Source organism: Electrona antarctica (assembly GCF_951216825.1).
Source record: "Electrona antarctica genome assembly, chromosome: 13".
Classification (NCBI taxonomy): Eukaryota; Metazoa; Chordata; class Actinopteri; order Myctophiformes; family Myctophidae; genus Electrona; species Electrona antarctica.
In genome coordinates, this window is record NC_136794.1 from 8481009 (window position 1) to 8503188 (window position 22180).

The following is a 22180-nucleotide window of genomic DNA, read 5'->3' on the forward strand; positions in this document are numbered from 1 at the left end:
GACAGAGACAGTAAAGTAAGGAGAGAGAGGGGAGAGAGACAGAGACAGTAAAGTAAAGGGGAGAGAGTGCATGGGAGGGACAGAGACAGTAAAGTAAGGAGAGAGAGGGGAGAGAGACAGAGACAGTAAAGTAAAGGGGAGAGAGTGGGAGAGAAGACAGATACAGGACTTGCTATGTAAATGTACTAGAATTTCGCGGGCCTTCGGCCCGCTCATCCTAACGCGATGCGTCGCAAATGGGAAGAAGGCAATGGCAACCCATGATGTTTTCATTTATGCATTTGCTTGGAAAGCGCAAAGTTGCCAAGCTGGCTGAGTGGCCCTGTTTGGTTTTGTGTATGTGCGTATGAAAGCGAGCATGGCAAGGCGCAGGAACAGTATACTGTACTGTACTGTACTGTAAGTGTTTGTACTGTACTGTAGTCATGTGTACTGTACTGTACTGTTCTCTGTACTGTTGTATTAGTGTTTTTTTATTATTATTATTATTACATGGATTAATATTCTGATGTACTGTACTGTACTGTTCTCTGTACTGTTGATATTATAGTTAGTAGTGTTGTGTTATTATTTATTATTATTATTATTATTATTATTACATGGATTAATATTCTGATGTGAGCTTTCTTTCTGTACTGTACTGTACTCATGTGTACTGTAGTGTTCGCTGTATTGTTGATATTATTGTTGTTATTAGTGTAGTGTTGTTATTTATTATTATTATTATGATTGAAAGAGAGCATGGCAAGGCGCAGGAACAGTATACTGTACTGTACTGTACTCATGTGTACTGTACTGTTCTCTGTACTGTTATTAGTGTTGTGTGCTTATTTATTGTTATTATTATTATTACATGGATTAATATTCTGATGTACTGTACTGTTGTCTGTACTGTTGATATTATAGTTATTAGTGTTGTGTTATTATGTTTTATTATTATGATTATTATTACATGGATTAATATTCTGATGTGAGCTTTCTTTCTGTACTGTACTCATGTGTACTGTACTGTGCTGTACTGTTGTTATGATTAGTGTAGTGTTCTAATTGTGTATTATTATTATTATTATTAGCGTTTTGTGGCGTGTGTGTGTGTGTGTGTGTGCCATTTCAGCTGCATCGCGAGGCGATCCAAAATCCCCCCCCCCGCGCACGCACGCACGCACACACCACACACACACACACGTGTCTGCAGTGACACTGCGTTGTACACAGCTGTTCTATTTCAGCCTTACTGACTGCCAGAGTCAGTGCTTAACACTGGACGCCAATCATCCAGTGTTAAGCAGTCATCCAGGATTCATAGAACCATAGTTACATACGTGACTTACGTGTTGTGTTGCAGCGCGTTGTTGCTGCGTGTAGTGTTGTTGTTGTTATCCATATATATGCGCGTCGGTTCGTCCCGATTGTACCACGCCAGGTGTCGACGCGGTCGTGTTTGCATGAGTGTAACTGTGTATGTAATCGCGGCGCTCTCCATCCAAGTTAGAATCAGTGTAGAACCTGTGTTGTTGTTCTTCGTCTTCTTCTACTTTTGGTGTCCGGCAGGCTGTACACTGTGTGTGTGTGTGTGTGTGTGTGCGCGCGCACGCACGTGTGTGCGTGTGTGTGTGTGTGTGTGTGTGCGTGTGTGTGTGTGTACCGTGTAACTTCCGGTATTGTTTCCGGAAGTGTGAAAGGTAACACGAAACACACGTGGGTCACGTGGTGGGGTTTTGAGCCATTGGGAAGGGCTGATGTAGTGTTGCCAGGTCCACGTATTGTAAGCGAGTGGTAGTGTGTGAAAGTATAGGCTGTAGGCTGTAGGAAGTCAGGGTTTGCGGCCTTGTTTACATAGACGTGGCAACAATGTTTGACAATGTTGGCGGCGCAGCCAATGAAAAGAGTGGAATCACGGGATGCAGTGTTGCCAGGTCCGCGAATTGTAAGGGAGTTGTAAGTAGCGTGTTGAATGGCATTTTTTCTGGGCTTGTTTTCATAGACGTGGCAACAAATTAGGCGGGGGTGTCGGTGCTTGTGGCGTGTTTGTGTTTATTATTTATATTGATGTTGTTTGCGAGTGTGGACGGGAGCCGGCTTTAGTGGCAGTGCAATGACAATTTTTACGCGCGTGATGTGGAGTGTGGCCGTGCTGCGCGACATGAGGAGATAGCCATGGGTCGACGCGGAGGGTAAGTCTGTGACGTGTTAGTGTGTTTAGTGGGTTATTGCAGTGTGTCAGACACTCTTGGAGTGACGTAGTAGCTGGTGCCTTTTGTTCCTGTGCGGCGCACAGCGTTTTGGGCACACCTTTTCAATTGTATAATAGATGCCAAAAATTACTGGCCTGTTGGGAAAATGCAGAGGACCAATTTTCTGTTTAACCCATTTAGACTTTTAGACCAGATTCTACAAAATGTCTTCTAAATCATGACAGTTTTCTGAAAAACCTATGTTTCTGTGTCAGTGGTTCTCAAAGTATTTCATGTCAAGGACCCCCAAGAATTATATGTAATTGGCCGCCGACCTCCCATCTGAAAACATGTTCCAGGGACCCACCAAAACCAAAGATTTGAGTAAAAAAAACGTTCGCTCTGAAAGAATATATATATTCAAAGATTTGCGACACATTTTCACGATTTTTTCAAAAATAGCAGATCTACAAGCTTGTAGCACGGCACTCGGTGCCGCGCTATGAGCTTGTAGATCTGCAATTTTTCAATAGCTAAAGTATAACATAATGCTAAAAAACACCAAACGGGGGTTCCCGTCCTGAATGGATTAAACAGCCGTCAAATTGCCCCTCTCTGCTAAGTGACAACCACCGCACGAAGACTAGCGGCAAACATATCGGTGAGCCATAAATAGCTATGTGGATGTCAATTTATTCATTTAAAGAAAATAATTAAGAAGAAAGAAAACATAAGACAACAGAACCAAATGGAGCGTCAACCATAGATTGCTATGGTAGTAAAACACATGGGCTCTAGAAGAGGGGAAAGAGTCATCAAGAAAAACACACGCACGCACCCATGCATGCGCACGCGCACACGCACACACGCGCACGCACGCACGCGCACACACAATGGAAGAAATCATACTGGGGCTGGCAGAGAAGAAGGACGTATTGTGTTTGTTGTTCATCCATCATGGCCCGTAGCACTCGCCCTAGCCCCTTAGATAAGCACTTCAAGTAGACTTAGATAGCATTTTATACAGACTTGTTGCATGTTACGTAGACAGCACTAGAATTGCATTTTATGTAGTCATAGCACTTTATATGTATAGTATAGTATAGTATAGTATAGTATAGTATAGTATAGTATAGTATAGTATAGTATAGTATAGTATAGTATAGTATAGTATAGTATAGTATAGTATGTATAGTTTATATGTATAGTTTCATTAGTATATAGATATTCCACGGTTATGTTCTTAGCTTATGCATGTTCATGATAACTACTTTTTATGTATGTGATGTATTGCCATGCTTTTGTTCTTGCTTAATGTAAGTCGCTCTGGATTAAGAGCGTCTGCCAAATGCCTAAATTGTAAATTGTAATTGTTGTTAGCCTTATTCGCCTGACTGTGAATCATTATAGTTCTTATAAGGTATTAACACAAGGTAAATATATCAAATGCATAGAAATAGTTATCTAGGATCATAAGTACGGTAAACCAAGGACTATATCATCGGTCTAACTGTAGAATATCCGTACATTGAAACCTTAAACACTATCCTATAGTGACTATAGGATGCCAAATCAATAATGACCTGGCATCTGTCTATACATAACATCTGAATGACATTTGTAGCCAGTTTGCAGAAGCCTGCGAGGTCGTGGAGGCTAGGGCAAGTGCTACGCTACGTCTAAGGCGGAGGTCTGACGAGGTGAAGACTCCACCTTAGCGCTTGTCGTATAGGACCATTATTGATGCAGTGAAAATTGTCAACACCTGTCCATCCGCAGGAGGTTTTTCTATAGTCTAAAATGCAATTAACCCATTTAGACCGGAGCTCGATTCTACAATTTTTTTCTGAAAAACCTATGTTTCTATGTCAGTTGTTCACATTTTCATGTCAATGACCCCCAGAAGTATATGAAATTGGCCGCCGACCCCCATCTGCAAATATGTCGTTCCAAGTGACCTCCCAGAAGCAAAGATTTGAGTTAAAAACATAAAACGTTTGCTCTGAAAGAATATATATTCAATGATTTCAGGCACATTTTCACGATTTTTCAAAAATAGCAGACCTACAAGCTCGTAGAGCTTGTAGATCTGCTATTTGTCAATAGCTAAAGTATAAGATAATCCTTAAAACACCAAAATGGGTTCCCACCCAGAATGGGTTAAGCACAAAAAAGACATAATAGTAATAATTAACATAATCAAAATCAGAACCAATACATCAACTTGTGGAACCAAAGTAGACACAATAATTCCAATTTACCAATGAGAAACTATTCATGTGAGCACAGTTGATTTGATTCCAACTATACGGAGGTGACTAGGGCTGTCCTCTGAAAGTCAACGAGTCAAGACACGAATTATTAGATTCTATTTTTTATTCATTGTATACTAGCGTCAGTTACTAGTGAGCTCTGGTGTGTCACGTATTCCTAATGTCCGCACACAGCAGCTTATTATCGCTCTGATAAAAAAGTTGACTGCAATTATGACTTTATTGGGTGCGCAACATAGCTCTTTGATACAATGGCGTCGCGTTCCGACTGTATGTATAGTCTACACAGGATTGTTGTAAATTAAAATAACTAGCCCTTACCCGTTGTGAGATATTGCCCCCCCCCCCCCTTGTGGCCGCATGGGGTACTGCGCCCTGAGCGCATTTATTATTCACTAATAAATTCATTATTAATCTATAATTTGTTAAATTGGAAAAAGGGCTTCGTTAAGACCTCCATATTATTATGGTCAATGCCTGTGTGAAAAGTGGGAGTGATTGGTGCAGGCAGTGTGTTTCTGACACACAGACAGACATTCAGACATTTGGTTAATTATAGTATGATGATGATGATGATGATAAGCAGTCTGCCGTCATTTTAGTTAACAGATTCATTATTGCTTTTAAATGTTCAAAACATATTCATATGGCTCTGTTGCACTTCAAATGTGTTCTAAATCAGCACCGAAAGTTTCAGAAATACTTGCAATTAGCCTCCAATAGCCTCCAATAACGTCACAAAGACCTATTTTCCATATGAGAACGACTCGTCGACGAGTCGCATTAACCCATTCTGAACGGGAACCCCTTTTGGCGTTTTAAGCATTATGCTTTAGCTATTGAAAAATAGCAGATGTACAAGCTCATAGCGCGGCACTGAGTGCCGTGCTACGAGCTTGTAGGTCTGCTATTTTTGAAAAATTGTGAAAATGTGGTGCAAACCTTTGAATATATATTCTTTCAGATCGAATGATTTTAACTCAAATCTTTGCTTCTGGGGGAGGTCACTGGAACAACAGGTTTTCAGATGGGGGTCCTCCGGCCAAATACAGATATTTTTGGGGGTCCTTGACATGAAAAAGGTTGAGCACCACTGACACAGAAACATTGGTTTTTCAGAAAACTGTGTAGGATTTAGAAGACATTTGTAGAATTGTCCTCAGGTCAAAACCAATTTGACTACATAAACCCTGAGTCGGGGACAGCTCTAGAGGTGACACTGTCTGTATGTGAGGTGCACCTGCACGAGGCATTTATCCATCTGTCGTTATGAGTTTGAACCTAATGGAGCTCGTAAGTACGTACATTCTAAAGGCTATAATACTTCATCTTCAACAATTAGGTTACAGTGCTCTTACCACGTCTGAAGAGCTGGATGGTGGCTTGGCGACGGCCGTTGCCGTTCTCCACATAACAGGAGTAATTCCCCAGGTCCACTTCATCCACCGAGTCGATTGTCAAGGAGATGGCCACTTCCTGTTCCCCAAGATGCTCCTTGACAACCCTTTTCAGAAACGAAAGAAAAGCACTCCGTTACAGGTACGACTGCTTCTGTACTCTGTACTCAGGTACGACTGCTTCTGTACTCTGTACTCAGGTACGACTGCTTCTGTACTCTGTACTCAGGTACGACTGCTTCTGTACTCTGTACTCAGGTACGACTGCTTCTGTACTCTGTACTCAGGTATACACGCAACCTATACTTGCTGCTTATATACCTGTATAAGTGAATGACAAATAAACCCCTCTAACTCCTAATTCTTGAAAGCTATATGAGTTTCAGTCGTTGGGATTGCATGAATCAACCGCCAAGAATAACTTCTGACTTAATTAGTTTACTTCTATAAGCCTCATGGAATTCCAGGCTAGTTTACTTTCACCTGCATCAAAAAGTTTAAAATCCGTGCACCTGAACGAGGGGCGAAGAATTCAGGACAGCGTGCAAGCATTTGTGTGTGTGTGCGTGTGCGTGTGTGTGTGCGTGTGCGTGTGTGTGTGTGTGTGTGTGTGTGTGCGTCATTAAAAGGCCATGTTTGTGCAGGGCACACTCAGCATATCGTGCCTTAATTCCCCCAGGGGTTGTGGTGATAAAACGTGTCGTAAGCGTCTTTCGGTTTTCGCCATACACACACACACACACAGCATATTCCGCGAGGCCCCACGCGCTACTGTAAATACTTCACGGTATGTTAATTTCTTTCCCCGGCACTCCAAAACATATGAGAAATGAAAATCAATAAGGGCTCTTCTTCCGAGCGTGGTGGTGGTGGGGAGGGAGGGAGGGAGGGAGGGAGGGTGAATCAAATAACTGACGACGAGAAGAGAATCTTTTTATAGCGGCTGCCATGGTAACCAAGAGGAGAGAAAGTAATATTCCATAAAGTAAATGAGGGTCCCCTGCTGGGCTGCTTGAGCCTGATGGAGGAGAGGACGTGGGAGATAATGCTCGCTCATACCGTACTCTCAGTACTTAGCGCACACTTACTGCACGCCCGGAAACAAAGACAGCATGATAAAGGAGTCATTTGTGCCCTGTGTGTGCCGGTTGTGTGTGTTTGTGGTAACCTGTAAGCCAAAAGAAGGGCAAATTAAATTTGCATCTGTGAGTGTGTGCGTGCGTGTGTGCATGTGTGTGTGTGTGTGTGTGTGTGTGTGTGTGTGTGTGTGTGTGTGTGTGCGTGTTGTTGCTCTTTGTTGGCTTTCAAGCAAATAAAGTGTGCAGCTTGTTGAGGTGATTTGTCACCTGTAATTGAACGTGTATCATGGGGCTTTTGTATGAGGCTGAAAGCTGAACTGCTGGTATTTGTAGTTTCAAATGAGGTTGTTGTGTGATGAAGGGTTTTAGTTGGCCTGGTTCGGGGGAGTGGAGGTACCGGTATGATTCACGGCTCTCAGGGGAAGCCTCCGGTCTTCACAATAGAACACATTATTGGGCTGCAGAACCCCGTTGCCACGCACAATGTGACGGCCTGCAAAGAGGCGGCTATTGTTCGAAGGAAGTCCAGGCAGGGGGACGAGCCAAAAGTTAGGTGGGTAGCCGGAAGTTAAGTGAGTAGCAGAAAGTTAGGTAAGTAGCTGAAAGTTAGGTGTGTAGCCGAAAGTTAGGTGGGTAGCCGAAAGTTAGGTGGGTAGATGAAAGTTAGGTGGGTAGATGAAAGTTAGGTGAGTAGCCGAAAGTTAGGTGAGTAGCCGAAAGTTAGGTGGGTAGATGAAAGTTAGGTGAGTAGCTGAAAGTTAGGTGAGTAGCCGAAAGTTAGGTGGGTAGATGAAAGTTAGGTGAGTAGCCGAAAGTTAGGTGAGTAGCCGAAAGTTAGGTGGGTAGATGAAAGTTAGGTGGGTAGATGAAAGTTAGGTGAGTAGCCGAAAGTTAGGTGAGTAGCCGAAAGTTAGGTGGGTAGATGAAAGTTAGGTGAGTAGCTGAAAGTTAGGTGAGTAGCCGAAAGGTAGGTGAGTAGCTGAAAGTTAGGTGAGTAGCCGAAAGTTAGGTGGGTAGATGAAAGTTAGGTGAGTAGCTGAAAGTTAGGTGAGTAGCTGAAAGTTAGGTGAGTAGCTGAAAGTTAGGTGAGTAGCTGAAAGTTAGGTGAGTAGATGAAAGTTAGGTGAGTAGCTGAAAGTTAGGTGAGTAGCTGAAAGTTAGGTGAGTAGCTGAACGTTAGGTGGGTAGATGAAAGTTAGGTGAGTAGCCGAAAGTTAGGTGGGTAACCGAAAGTTAGGTGGGTAGATGAAAGTTCGGTGGGTAGATGAAAGTTGGGTGAGTAGCCGAAAGTTAGGTGGGTAGCCGAAAGTTAGGTGGGTAGATGAAAGTTCGGTGGGTAGATGAAAGTTAGGTGAGTAGCCGAAAGTTAGGTGAGTAGCCGAAAGTTAGGTGGGTAGATGAAAGTTAGATGAGTAGCTGAAAGTTAGGCGAGTAGCCGAAAGGTAGGTGAGTAGCTGAAAGTTAGGTGAGTAGCCGAAAGTTAGGTGGGTAGATGAAAGTTAGGTGAGTAGCTGAAAGTTAGGTGAGTAGCTGAAAGTTAGGTGAGTAGCTGAAAGTTAGGTGAGTAGATGAAAGTTAGGTGAGTAGCTGAAAGTTAGGTGAGTTACTGAAAGTTAGGTGAGTAGCTGAAAGTTAGGTGGGTAGATGAAAGTTAGGTGAGTAGCCGAAAGTTAGGTGGGTAAATGAAAGTTAGGTGAGTAGCTGAAAGTTAGGTGGGTAGATGAAAGTTAGGTGAGTAGCCGAAAGTTAGGTGGGTAGATGAAAGTTAGGTGAGTAGCTGAAAGTTAGGTGAGTAGCTGAAAGTTAGGTGGGTAGCTGAAAGTTAGGTGAGTAGCCGAAAGTTAGGTGAGTAGCTGAAAGTTAGGTGAGTAGCTGAAAGTTAGGTGAGTAGCCGAAAGTTAGGTGAGTAGCTGAAAGTTAGCTGAAAGTTAGCCGAAAGTCAGGTGAGTAGCTGAAAGTTAGGTGAGTAGCTGAAAGTTAGGTGGGTAGATGAAAGTTAGGTGAGTAGCCGAAAGTTAGGTGAGTAGCTGAAAGTTAGGTGAGTAGCTGAAAGTTAGGTGAGTAGCTGAAAGTAAGGTGAGTAGCTGAAAGTTAGGTGAGTAGCTGAAAGTTAGCTGAAAGTTAGCCGAAAGTCAGGTGAGTAGCTGAAAGTCAGGTGAGTAGCTGAAAGTTAGGTGAGTAGCTGAAAGTTAGGTGAGTAGATGAAAGTTAGGTGAGTAGCCGAAAGTTAGGTGAGTAGCCGAAAGTTAGGTGGGTAGATGAAAGTTAGGTGGGTAGATGAAAGTTAGGTGAGTAGCCGAAAGTTAGGTGAGTAGCCGAAAGTTAGGTGGGTAGATGAAAGTTAGGTGAGTAGCTGAAAGTTAGGTGAGTAGCCGAAAGTTAGGTGAGTAGCTGAAAGTTAGGTGAGTAGCCGAAAGTTAGGTGGGTAGATGAAAGTTAGGTGAGTAGCTGAAAGTTAGGTGAGTAGATGAAAATTAGGTGAGTAGCTGAAAGTTAGGTGAGTAGCTGAAAGTTAGGTGAGTAGCTGAAAGTTAGGTGAGTAGCTGAAAGTTAGGTGAGTAGCTGAAAGTTAGGTGAGTAGCTGAAAGTTAGGTGGGTAGATGAAAGTTAGGTGAGTAGCCGAAAGTTAGGTGGGTAGATGAAAGTTAGGTGAGTAGCCGAAAGTTAGGTGGGTAGATGAAAGTTAGGTGAGTATCTGAAAGTTAGGTGGGTAGATGAAAGTTAGGTGAGTAGCCGAAAGTTAGGTGGGTAGATGAAAGTTAGGTGAGTAGCTGGAAGTTAGGTGAGTAGCTGAAAGTTAGGTGGGTAGCTGAAAGTTAGGTGAGTAGCTGAAAGTTAGGTGAGTAGCCGAAAGTTAGGTGAGTAGCTGAAAGTTAGCTGAAAGTTAGCCGAAAGTCAGGTGAGTAGCTGAAAGTTAGGTGAGTAGCTGAAAGTTAGGTGGGTAGATGAAAGTTAGGTGAGTAGCCGAAAGTTAGGTGAGTAGCTGAAAGTTAGGTGAGTAGCTGAAAGTTAGGTGAGTAGCTGAAAGTAAGGTGAGTAGCTGAAAGTTAGGTGAGTAGCTGAAAGTTAGCCGAAAGTCAGGTGAGTAGCTGAAAGTTAGGTGAGTAGCTGAAAGTTAGGTGAGTAGCTGAAAGTTAGGTGAGTAGCCGAAAGTTAGGTGAGTAGCTGAAAGTTAGGTGAGTAGCCGAAAGTTAGGTGGGTAGATGAAAGTTAGGTGAGTAGCTGAAAGTTAGGTGAGTAGATGAAAATTAGGTGAGTAGCTGAAAGTTAGGTGAGTAGCTGAAAGTTAGGTGAAAGTTAGGTGAGTAGCTGAAAGTTAGGTGAGTAGCTGAAAGTTAGGTGAGTAGCTGAAAGTTAGGTGGGTAGATGAAAGTTAGGTGAGTAGCCGAAAGTTAGGTGGGTAGATGAAAGTTAGGTGAGTATCTGAAAGTTAGGTGGGTAGATGAAAGTTAGGTGAGTAGCCGAAAGTTAGGTGGGTAGATGAAAGTTAGGTGAGTAGCTGGAAGTTAGGTGAGTAGCTGAAAGTTAGGTGGGTAGCTGAAAGTTAGGTGAGTAGCTGAAAGTTAGGTGAGTAGCCGAAAGTTAGGTGAGTAGCTGAAAGTTAGCTGAAAGTTAGCCGAAAGTCAGGTGAGTAGCTGAAAGTTAGGTGAGTAGCTGAAAGTTAGGTGGGTAGATGAAAGTTAGGTGAGTAGCCGAAAGTTAGGTGAGTAGCTGAAAGTTAGGTGAGTAGCTGAAAGTTAGGTGAGTAGCTGAAAGTAAGGTGAGTAGCTGAAAGTTAGGTGAGTAGCTGAAAGTTAGCTGAAAGTTAGCCGAAAGTCAGGTGAGTAGCTGAAAGTTAGGTGAGTAGCTGAAAGTTAGGGGAGTAGCTGAAAGTTAGGTGAGTAGCTGAAAGTAAGGTGAGTAGCTGAAAGTTAGGTGAGTAGCTGAAAGTTAGGTGAGTAGCTGAAAGTTAGGTGAGTAGATGAAAGTTAGGTGAGTAGCTGAAAGTTAGGTGAGTAGCTGGAAGTTAGGTGAGTAGCCGAAAGTTAGATGGGTAGATGAAAGTTAGGTGAGTAGCTGAAAGTTAGGTGGGTAGATGAAAGTTAGGTGAGTAGCCGAAAGTTAGGTGGGCAGATGAAAGTTAGGTGAGCAGAGTAGCTGAAAGTTAGGTGGGTAGATGAAAGTTAGGCGAGTAGCTGAAAGTTAGGTGGGTAGATGAAAGTTAGGTGAGTAGCTGAAAGTTAGGTGAGTAGCTGAAAGTTAGGTGAGTAGCTGAAAGTTAGGTGAGTAACCGAAAGCTAGGTGAGTAGCTGAAAGTTAGGTGAGTAGCTGAAAGTTAGGTGAGTAGCTGAAAGTTAGGTGAGTAGCCGAAAGTTAGGTGGGTAGATGAAAGTTAGGTGAGTAGCTGAAAGTTAGGTCGGTAGATGAAAGTCAGGTGAGTAGCCGAAAGTTAGGTGGGTAGATGAAAGTCAGGTGAGTAGCTGAAAGTTAGGTGAGTAGCTGAAAGTTAGGTGGGTAGATGAAAGTTAGGTGGGTAGATGAAAGTTAGGTGAGTAGCCGAAAGTTAGGTGGGTAGATGAAAGTTAGGTGAGTAGCTGAAAGTTAGGTGGGTAGATGAAAGTTAGGTGAGTAGCCGAAAGTTAGGTGGGTAGATGAAAGTTAGGTGAGTAGCTGAAAGTTAGGTGAGTAGCTGAAAGTTAGGTGAGTAGCTGAAAGTTAGGTGGGTAGATGAAAGTTAGGTGAGTAGCCGAAAGTTAGGTGGGTAGATGAAAGTTAGGTGAGTAGCTGAAAGTTAGGTGGGTAGATGAAAGTTAGGTGAGTAGCCGAAAGTTAGGTGGGTAGATGAAAGTTAGGTGAGTAGCTGAAAGTTAGGTGAGTAGCTGAAAGTTAGGTGGGTAGATGAAAGTTAGGTGGGTAGATGAAAGTTAGGTGAGTAGCTGAAAGTTAGGTGAGTAGCTGAAAGTTAGGTGGGTAGATGAAAGTTAGGTGAGTAGCCGAAAGTTAGGTGGGTAGATGAAAGTTAGGTGAGTAGCTAAAAGTTAGGTGAGTAGCTGAAAGTTAGCTGAAAGTTAGCCGAAAGTCAGGTGAGTAGCTGAAAGTCAGGTGAGTAGCTGAAAGTTAGGTGAGTAGCTGAAAGTTAGGTGAGTAACCGAAAGCTAGGTGAGTAGCTGAAAGTTAGGTGAGTAGCTGAAAGTTAGGTGAGTAGCTGAAAGTAAGGTGAGTAGCTGAAAGTTAGGTGAGTAGCTGAAAGTTAGGTGGGTAGATGAAAGTTAGGTGAGTAGCTAGGTGGTGAGAAGTGCTGTGTGTGTCAACCCAGATGGTGATCTAAATGGCAGATGCTCACAGAGACAAGTGCATGAGCCGAGAGGCTGATTGATAGAAACAAAAGACATGCGCCGAGTACGGCGGACTCATTTGACCTAGTTCAGCTGTACATTCTTTCTAGAACTGTGCAACTCTTGGTTAAAACTAATTGTGAAAAGTCTGTATTTGCCTCTTTTTAATCTTGTGATTGGTGATTGGTGTTATTGACACAGACACCTGACTGAATCAATTGCAGCGGTATTTCCAAACGTGCCTGCTGCAGACACTCTTTTCTTTTCGATATTCTCTCACTTCCTCATTAGAAAATCCACTGCGTCTGCTCATTTAGTGATCAATTTCCACCTTATTCATTCCCTTTATTCGTTCAATCCAGAGCGCACACCTGCTAGAACACAGTCCGAACAGGACTCGGTCAATGAATTATTGATCACGTCCTTCATTATGCTGAGCCAGATTTGTTTTGCTAATTTATTAATCTCTGCACACCATGCTAATGTCCAGTCATGCGTGCTATGATAACAACAATAGCCCTGTCCTGGCCCCGGTGCAAATGAGAATTTATGGGCCCGAGTTTCCATAGAAATTAACTCCTCCAAATCAATATGGGCTCAGAGTTGGGTAAGTATAGAAGGCTGCATAGATTCTGAGCTCCAAGGTATGAGTGCTCTTCTCTGCAGGGCTACTGGGCTTGAGTTGTGCTGCTGCGGCTGATGCATTAGTTATAAAGCAAAGCAATCTAAGACTGTGTGGGTGCCCGGCGTGAACTCCAGAGGTAAACTTTGGTATAAGACATCCATGTGGTGCATCATCGGAATGGGCGAAAGCTCGGCTGCAGGGCCTTGAAGAAAAGCAGAGATTTGTTCGCGTTCGGTCTCCTCTGTCTTTTATGTCTCCCAACTTCCCCGTGCACTGTCCCATCCCTCTCCTGAGCTGTCTTCACACGCGGGAGTAAAGCAGAGGCATCGGCGGGATCAGAGCGGGCCTCGGGTAATGGCATAGACAATAAAGAATGCATGATCAAATACATTATTGATCCGCTGGCATGAAATATCGCTATGAATTATTGAACAGATGACCCCCCCCCCCCCCCCACACACCCTCAGCTGATGAGTGGGGGGAATCCTGGCATTTAGTATCAGGGGGCGATGGAATGAACGAGCGAGAGGGCAAGCGATTAACTGAGAGAGTGTTGTGTTGTGTGGTAGTCGAGGGTTAAAGCAAGCCTTGTTTGAGTTGTATACATATCACAATATCGCAGATGTGTTCTCAAGAGTTAATCATGTGCATTACTTAATTTACAGTCTATACACAATCAGAGAAAGTAGAAGAATTGTCATTTTGATCAACGTTTGCCTGTTATCTCTCCTAATGGTATACCACATCAATAGAGCATGGGGACGAAATCTTATCCGGCAAGAACAAAATATTCTTTCGTTTTGGGTCCGAGTCGAGGCAAAAATCTCATCGAATGGTAGTCCGTCCGTGGCTCAAATGCCCAATAAATAAATAATGGGCCTTGGCGTGAAAAGGGTCGAAAACCACTGCTCTATATGCGGATCTGCACCCTCCTCCACCATGCCCCCACCTCTCCCACCCCACCCCACCCTCTCCTCCTGCTGGGCTCCCCCCTAGCCCACCCCACCATGAGTGTTGTTTTCGTCGACTAATACTAAGACGAAAAATGTTCGTCGACTACCTTTTTTCACTGACGAAAACTAAATGGAAACTACATGAAAACTAAGCTTTGATGACTAAAACATAAATGACTAAATGTATTGACAATTTCGTCAACAAATAAAAACTAGACTAAAATGTTAGGAAGGGGACTAGTGGACAAGAGATCCAGTATAAGTAATTTTACACTTGGTTGAATGCTGAAAATAGCAGATCTACAAGCTCACAACGCGTCGCTTGTGAGCTTGTAGATCGGCTATTTTCAGCAAGTGTAAAATCAGTCATTACGACAACATCAAGGCCCGCCAGAATAAATTTCAGTCAACTAAATCAACTGTAGATTTACTCGACTAAAATCTTATGACATTTGGTCGACTAAAACTAGACTAACACTAAAACATTCCAGGTGACTAAAATGTGACTAAGACTAAATGAAAACTATTCAAGAGACTAAGGACATTTTTGAATAGTTCAACTAGCCATCTACATTGACACGTTGTGAGCTTGTAGACTGGCCATTTTAACTATTCAAAAACGTTTTGCAAAATAGTAAAACAAGGCAAAGAAGTTTAGGGATAAGGGGTTTAGCGGTGACCAAAATGGAGCCCTAGGACTAAAACTAAAATTAGCTGCCAAAAACAACACTTCCCCCTAGCCCACCCCACCCCACCCTCTCCTCCCCCCCCATGCTGCTATAGGCAGGTGGCTGCGGCGAGGCCGATAGCGAGCGGCGGCGGTGGCGCTGTGAAAGATGGCGGTTGTTAACCATCTGACAGCGCTGTCTCCCCAGAGCTGCAGTCTCTCCAAACAGCGGCAGGCACTAGGCAGGCCTCCTAATGGGAAACATGCAGACGGACTAGAGAATGGACTCGTTTAAATGTGCTACACACACCGCAGGGAAGGGAGAGAGAGAGAGAGACGTGGAAATGGAACTGTTGTTTTAAATGTCTTATAAGGCCCTGCAGAGAGAGAGACACTTATAATATGTAATGGGCGGGCGACATGGTAAAGACAAAGAGACAGAGAGAGAGAGAGAGAGAGAGAGAGAGAGAGAGAGAGAGACATGGAAATGGAACTGTTGTTTTAAATGTCTTATAAGGCCCTGCAGAGAGAGAGGCTAGCTGGAGCCACTTTTAATATGTAATGGGCGGGCGACATGGTAAAGACAAAGAGACAGACAGAGAGAGAGAGAGAGACATAGAAATGGAACTGTTGTTTTAAATGTCTTATACGGCCCTGTAGAGAGGGAGGCTTGCTGGAGCCACTTTTAATATGTAATGGGCGGGCGACATGGTAAAGACACAGAGACAGACAGAGAGAGAGAGAGAGAGAGAGAGAGAGAGAGAGAGAGAGAGAGACAGACAGTGTGCGTGCGTGTGTGCGTGTGTTATGGGGCTCGAACACCGTCAATATTATCAGTAACGTGTTACTCACCCGCATGCTTTGATGTCTGCGCAGCACATCAATGCGTAGACGCATCGTGTACTTTCCCATCATCTCACAATGGGAACACGATAACGTGTTAACGGTATACACGCGACTACACGTCGTCTACGTGTAATTGTATGCGTTTTTGGCGAACGCACACATTAACGCACGCATAAAGATAACGTGCTTTTTGTTGGTCGCGCGACCACTTAAGAGTGCGCACAAAACTACGTGTTATTAGAGTTGATTGTTATCACTAGAGCATGCGTGTGTGCGACTGTGTGTGACAGGTGTTTGCCAAATAGGCTACACATCGCTGAGAGAGAGAGAGAGAGAGAGAGAGAGAGAGAGAGAGAGAGAGAGAGAGAGAGAGAGAGAGGGAGGGAGGGAGAGAGAGAGAGAGAGAGAGAGAGAGAGAGAGAGAGGGAGAGAGAGAGGGAGAGAGAGAGAGAGAGAGAGGGAGAGAGAGAGGGAGAGAGAGAGAGAGAGAGAGAGAGAGAGAGAGAGAGAGAGAGAGAGAGAGAGAGAGAGAGAGAGGGAGGGGGGGGGGGAGAATGGTGGTGATATTTATTTTATTTTAATATTTTAATATTGCGCTCTCCTCTCTCTGAGAGCTGCTCCTGCACCTTCAATAAAAAATCTCCTCATTCCACTCAAACATGTCTTGAAATATAAATTCAATGGAGCTTCATTGGCATGAGAAAATCAACTCGCTCGTTATTATTATTTTTAAATTGCACTGAGAGAGAGAGAGAGAGAGAGAGTAGAGAGAGAGAGAGAAGAGCGGTGGCGAGTTATAGACACGTGAATATTCGCATACAAAAGCGTAGCGTCACAAGATGGCTATCTATCAAGCTATTTATACACTCTCATTTATAAAGCAGTTTGGAATGACCTGCAGTTCAGACTAAAATTGGCCTTGAAAAGTTCCTTTGAGAAGTTTCAAAAGGATCATCATAAATGTACAGTCCAACACTTGTACATGTTGGATGTGTAGGCGGATGTGTAGGCTACTAGCCTTGGCATATGCCCATATATTTATTTTTTCCTGTTTAAAATGTACATTGTGTATTTCTTGCTAACAGTGACCGGTCACTGTTAGTGTACCATTGTTGGAGATTTGTTCTATACTTTGTATAGGTTTCTTGAGGTATGTCATGGATGTATTCTGTGGCTGTTGTGTAAATTTGACATGTACGATGTAGCATTGAAGTGTCATTTTGTTTCTGCCTCTTGGCCATGCAGTTCCCACTTGAAAAAGAGACTCAGTCTCAATGTGTTTTTACTGGTTAAATAAAGGTAAAAAAATAAATAAATAAAACGTTTTAATGGATGCTAGTTATATTATACATTCTGGAGTTGCGGGGGTGTAGCGTGCCAACCATTACCGTGGGCTCGCAAATGATAGAACATATTTTGAAAGTCATTGTACATGTGTGTGCCTGCGTGCACTTGGTTGGTGCTTGTGCATCTTACGATCACGCGTACAGTCTGCGCAGAGTCTGCGCATGATGCACGCACGCACGCACGCACGCACGCACGCACGCACGCACGCACGCACGCACGCACGCACGCACGCACGCACGCAACTACACGCTCACACGTGCGAAGCAACACAATTCATGTCTAACTAGAAAAAGTGCCCAGGTCTCCACCAGGGCAGGTCAGGTTGTGGCCTCCTGGTGGTGCTATAATAGGCCAATGTGAAAAGGGTGAAATTGGATGATTTGAGGCATTTTGTTCCAGAAATGTGTTTTGCAAAAATCCACCTGTGTTGGTGGCGCTACAACAGGCCAATGTGAAAAGGGTGGGATATATTCCTCAGCCTAGTAGGAAAGTGCGTGAAAGATTTCACGTAAACTGCACGCTGCGTTCATGATTTCAGGCTTTTTGTTCAAAACGGGCCAGTCCTGCAAACTTTGAAAGCCAATGTTAGCCAATTATGATGGAATATGAAATATCGGACAGATCCGGCTGGAACACATGACTTTAGAGATAGTGTGTAACGATTTGCGGGATTTTTGGACAAAATCTGGAGGAGCAAAAAATGTGTGTTTACAAAAGTCGGCCTCCTAGTGGCGCTAACTAAAAACAAACATTAAACCTGTATATAGGAGGGGCTAGCTCCCCTCAAAAATAGAGCCTAATAGCAAGACAATTCACTCTCTCTCTCTCTCTCTCTCTTTGTGAATGGACAATGACACATAGTGATGTTGGTATATACATCCTCCTTATCTCTGGGTCTATGTCTGTAGTCCGTCCTGAGTCATATAGCATGTTCATATCATGGCTGATATCTTACTTGATGTCGCCTTCCTGTACTCTCTCTTCGTCCAGGTCCTCGATGAACTTGTCCCCCTTCATCCAGTAGACGAGCGGGCTCACGTCTCCGCTGTATCCGAAGAACGCCCGGCACGTCAGGTTGAGGGCACCTCCTGTTGAGGACAGCAGACAGACATGACACACTGTCACTCTCCATAGCCTCAGCCCAAGCTGCTGCTGCGCCCGAGTATAATATGTGTGTGCTGTGCTGCTGTGGCACAAGGCATTACGTCATATTGATGCCTTATATGTTTATCCATTCTGGACAGGAAAACCCCTTTTGGTGTTTTTTAAAGCTTTAACTATTGAAAAATAGCAGATCTACAAGCTCGTAGCGCGGCACCGAGTGTCGCTTGTAGGTCTGCTATTTTTTTTTTAATCGTGAAAATGTGGCGCAAACCTTTCAATATACAGTGTATTATTTCGGAGCGAACGGTTTTAACTCAAATCTTTGCTTCTTGGGGGGGGGGGGGGGGGGGGGGGTTGTTCCAGGGGGGTCCCTGGAACAACATATTTTGCGATGGGGGTCGGCGGCCAATTACATATAATTTTTGGGGTCCCTGACATGAAATAATGAGCACCACTGATATAGAAACATAGATATTTCAGAAAACTGTCAGGATTTAGAAGAACATTTTTTTAAATTTCGACGTCAGGCCTAAATGGGTTATATGCCTTGAGACACTATACAGCAGCAACACTCTGAATCATATACCGTTGGTAGCAGATAGTATAGTGACCTGCTGCTTGCATGTATGTTTAACACCTATTCTGGATTTTGTGGTCGTCAAACACATAACTAATAATAATTCATAATGAATGTAACTCTGGAGAGTGTAAAAAACTGCACGCACGCACATACACAATGACGCACGCAGCCACGCACGCACATACTTGTACATACAAACAAAACACACAGGTCCCCGATGTAAATAAACTGGGACTGAACACAGGGGGGCACTCAAGAGCTTCCTTATAAACTCCCCTGGAGAATCAGTGTCCATGAACGGGAGAAGAGTTGGAGCGAGAGGCAATGGAGGGAACGCTTACTTTAATGTTTATTTTTCTTTTTTAGAACTGTGGCTGGGTAGGAAGGTCAGGATTGAACAGCAGCAGGTGACAGAGCTGATGTGTGTGTGGGGCTGTGGGCGCATCAGCGTTTCACGTGATGCTGCTTGTCTTCTGTTCCACGTGCTGGTTTCTTATCAGATTTATTCCACGTAATTTAAAGCAGAAGAAGATAATAATTGATAAGCGTATATAAGAGAGCAACGTTTCAAACCTGTAATAAGAATTTGCGGTGCAGATTATCTATAAGGACAGTGCCTGAGTACACCTGAGTATCTGACAATCAAACCTGTGCAGACACAATTTTCAAATGAATTACTGTTTCTAATTCAAAATCCTTGATGGGCCAGACGGAAAGATGCTAATGCTTTTTGCCAAATGACCACGTACATTTAAGACCTTGTGTAAGCCAATTAGAGATGGGCCGATTAGAAGAAAAAAAACTCTCATCTCCCATGCAAGGCCTTTTCAAAGCCGTAATTGCCGTAATTATATGTACACATACAAACACGCACACAGTATGCTATACATAGGTATAGTATACTTTGTAAGTATCGTTCTCAAAGGGCACTGAGACTGAGTGCAGCAATCACAAGCCACTGTCTCACAATGAATCAACCCAGCAGCATGTAAACAGTACATCATCAGACACTCTGTGATGAAGGACACTCCCCTCCGGAGGGCCATGTGTGTGTGTGTGCAGTGTCTGGCTGAGGGCCAGACGTACAGATTTGAAGGACCGGGACAGAAGCTTAAAGGGGGTCGGGGGGATGCGGGAGAGGCTTGTCTCACAGCAGGGAATGCATGTAAGGAGGAGTGTGAGGCGAATGGCAGTCTTTTCTGGGGTGAATATTTTGCCTTCTTAAAGGGATATTTCACTTCCAAAAAAAACGTTATCGTCTACTCAGGCTTATGTGAACAGTGACAGTTTTTGAGTTGCTTGATTCAGTATTTATTTAGACATTTGATATTCACTTTAGCTGCCCCGCCGCCATCCTATACAAACCCATTAGAACTTCAAACACCATTTGAACAATGATATATTCATTGAAAACACCCGTGCTATTTTCTGGTGACTGATATTGTCCTTCTTATACGTGAGGGGGCCGTGATTTATCATTTACTGTTTTTATTTATTTTGGAAAAGAACGTCCTCCGGAGGAGACTAAAACATCAAAACGAATTACTGAATCAAGTAATAGGTGTCATAGGTGAAAAATGATCAATGTACCTTTTTTAGGATGCTTGTCAATGCTTATTTTACTACTACTTTGTTTTTGTTTTGTTTTTTTGAGCGAAATATCCCTTTAAGTCTACTAAGACTGTTTCAGCACCATGGATAGCTCCATGGCTTCAGCATGACAGCCCAGTCAGTGCATTGAACTCTGTTTCTGGTTGGATGCTGCTATAGTGCTGTAGGCTCTTCAACCACTCCTATAGACAGCTATGTGTGTCCCTGCCTGGGTACCTGGGTCCCTGGCTGTGTCCGAGCACGAAAGTAGCTTTTGGTTGGTTTTCACAACAAAGTGTCACTGTTGCGCAGCCTAACACACACACATATTAACTGTATACAGTATATGATCATTTGGGGTGTTACAGTACAGTACAGTGACAGTACAGTAGAGTACAGTAGAGCGACCCCCTGGGGACCCACACATGGTAACTCTGTCATTTCACAACCATTTCGGACGCGGGGCGGCTCGCCGGGAACCGGGCCGGCCCCCTGGGCGCGTTCCTGGGGGTCTGGATGCTGCGGGGACCCCCACACGGTACAGTTGCACTGCTCACTTCACACAGGTGTGATTTTGTATTAATTTCAAGGACCCCCAGTTTGATATCCATTAGGGCACAGACCCCCATTTTATATGATATTTATCCTCTGGGACCCCAATCTACACTGTAACATCCTCATGTTAATTTAACTCTAAGGCTACATTTGGACCCTCAAAGACCCCCCTGGGTGTCCCTGCCTGGACTCTGAGTTAAGAAGCAGTGCTCTTGCTAACCCTGCTCGCCACACTAATCACTTCAAGGGACACATTCCCAGAATTCCTCGACCTTGGAACAATGTCACACAACAGGAGACATAGACCAGATGAAATCTCGCAAGGTTATGTTTTAAATTCGGCCTGTGTACTCGAGCTCCAGCTGAGGACACGTATCCTCCCTAACCCGACCCACAAGCCAGACACAACTTCAAAAGATTTAGGTAGGTCAGCCACGGCACAAAGAAAGTTTTCGCTGTTGCAGGCATTGGAGGGTTGGGAGGACACCAAGGAATGAGCTGATAGCAGCGTCTGTGAAGAGCAGTGGCTGACATTTCCAAAGTTCAACAGCCACTCTCAGCTTGGTATTTGTTCAGAGGCAGGCTCTACAAAGGCTACAAGTACAAGCTGTATATACCTATAGCAAACCAGGACCTATGTGTACTGTCAGCTCAAACATGCGTATACCAATGGGCGCACACGCACGCACACACACACACACACGCGCACACGCACGCACACGCACAATTACTGTACATAGAGATATAGAGATGCAGACACAAATAGCTAAAGGTCTCGCTGGATTGCCTAATGCTCAAATTGAGAACAGACATTATAAGCAGCTACACAGGTGCACATTGGTGTCTGTGTATGTATGTGTGTGTCTGTGTCTGTGCCTGTGCGTGCGAGCGTGCGTGCGCACTGTGCACAAAAATATGGCAAGCTTCCACAGTTTCTTCTGGTGGTTCCTCATGCTCCCCACTGCCGCTGCTTTATCCCAGAGATGACTTTCAATCTGGGAATTTCACGCTGCCGGCCGGCCTCCCGCGCCGAGAGGAAGTCTCCACTGTGCTCCCGGGGAAATCACAGATAAACTGCCGAGTGCCGACGGCCTCCCGCCGTCTTCCTCTAATCCAACAGGCAGCTGTGCTCTCCTATACGAGGCTCTCACCTTCCCCATGCAGTCAGAGCAGCAGAGACAGGCAGGCGGACAGTGAGCTGATGGGAGCCCAGGCTGGCCCAGGCCCAAGCTATTACTACTGAGCCACAACCATCACTGCATGTACCTGGTATACCACCGCCAGCGTGCCCACCATCACAGTTATCACTGCCAGATCATCAGCGCGCACGCACGCACGCACGCACGCACGCACGCACGCACGCACGCACGCACGCACACACGCACGCACACACACACACGCACGCACAGGATGTATGAGCTTCAGGCAGGGCTGATGCTGGTCAACCATGGGTCTACATTTCTCAATGGAAAAGTAGGGAGAGCCTCCAGCCAACATGCAGATGTGCTACTTATATTGTATTATATGGAAAATTGAGGCCCGATGCATTACAATGCGTGCGGGGGGAGGGGGGGGGGGGGTTCCTTCTGCGCTCTGTTGTTGTGATTGCCACTTTGGAACACTTTTCAACACTACGACAAGCGATTACACCGTTTTAAAGTGGATTTTCATGACA

At 44.3% G+C, this 22180-nt stretch overlaps 1 protein-coding gene across 1 annotated transcript in view; it reads right to left on the reverse strand.

Annotated features, from left to right (window-relative positions):
* The window catches only part of il1rapl1a (interleukin 1 receptor accessory protein-like 1a), a gene marked incomplete at its 3' end in the record, with an annotated part of 226254 nt that overhangs the window by 13385 nt on the left and 190689 nt on the right, over nt 1-22180 (reverse strand). Inside the window, exons 6-7 of the mRNA XM_079518730.1 lie at nt 17632-17764; nt 5809-5951 (exon numbers count right to left, since the gene is read on the reverse strand). Coding sequence (XP_079374856.1) covers nt 5809-5951; nt 17632-17764 — 276 coding nt within the window. The remainder of the gene's footprint in view (nt 1-5808; nt 5952-17631; nt 17765-22180) is intronic.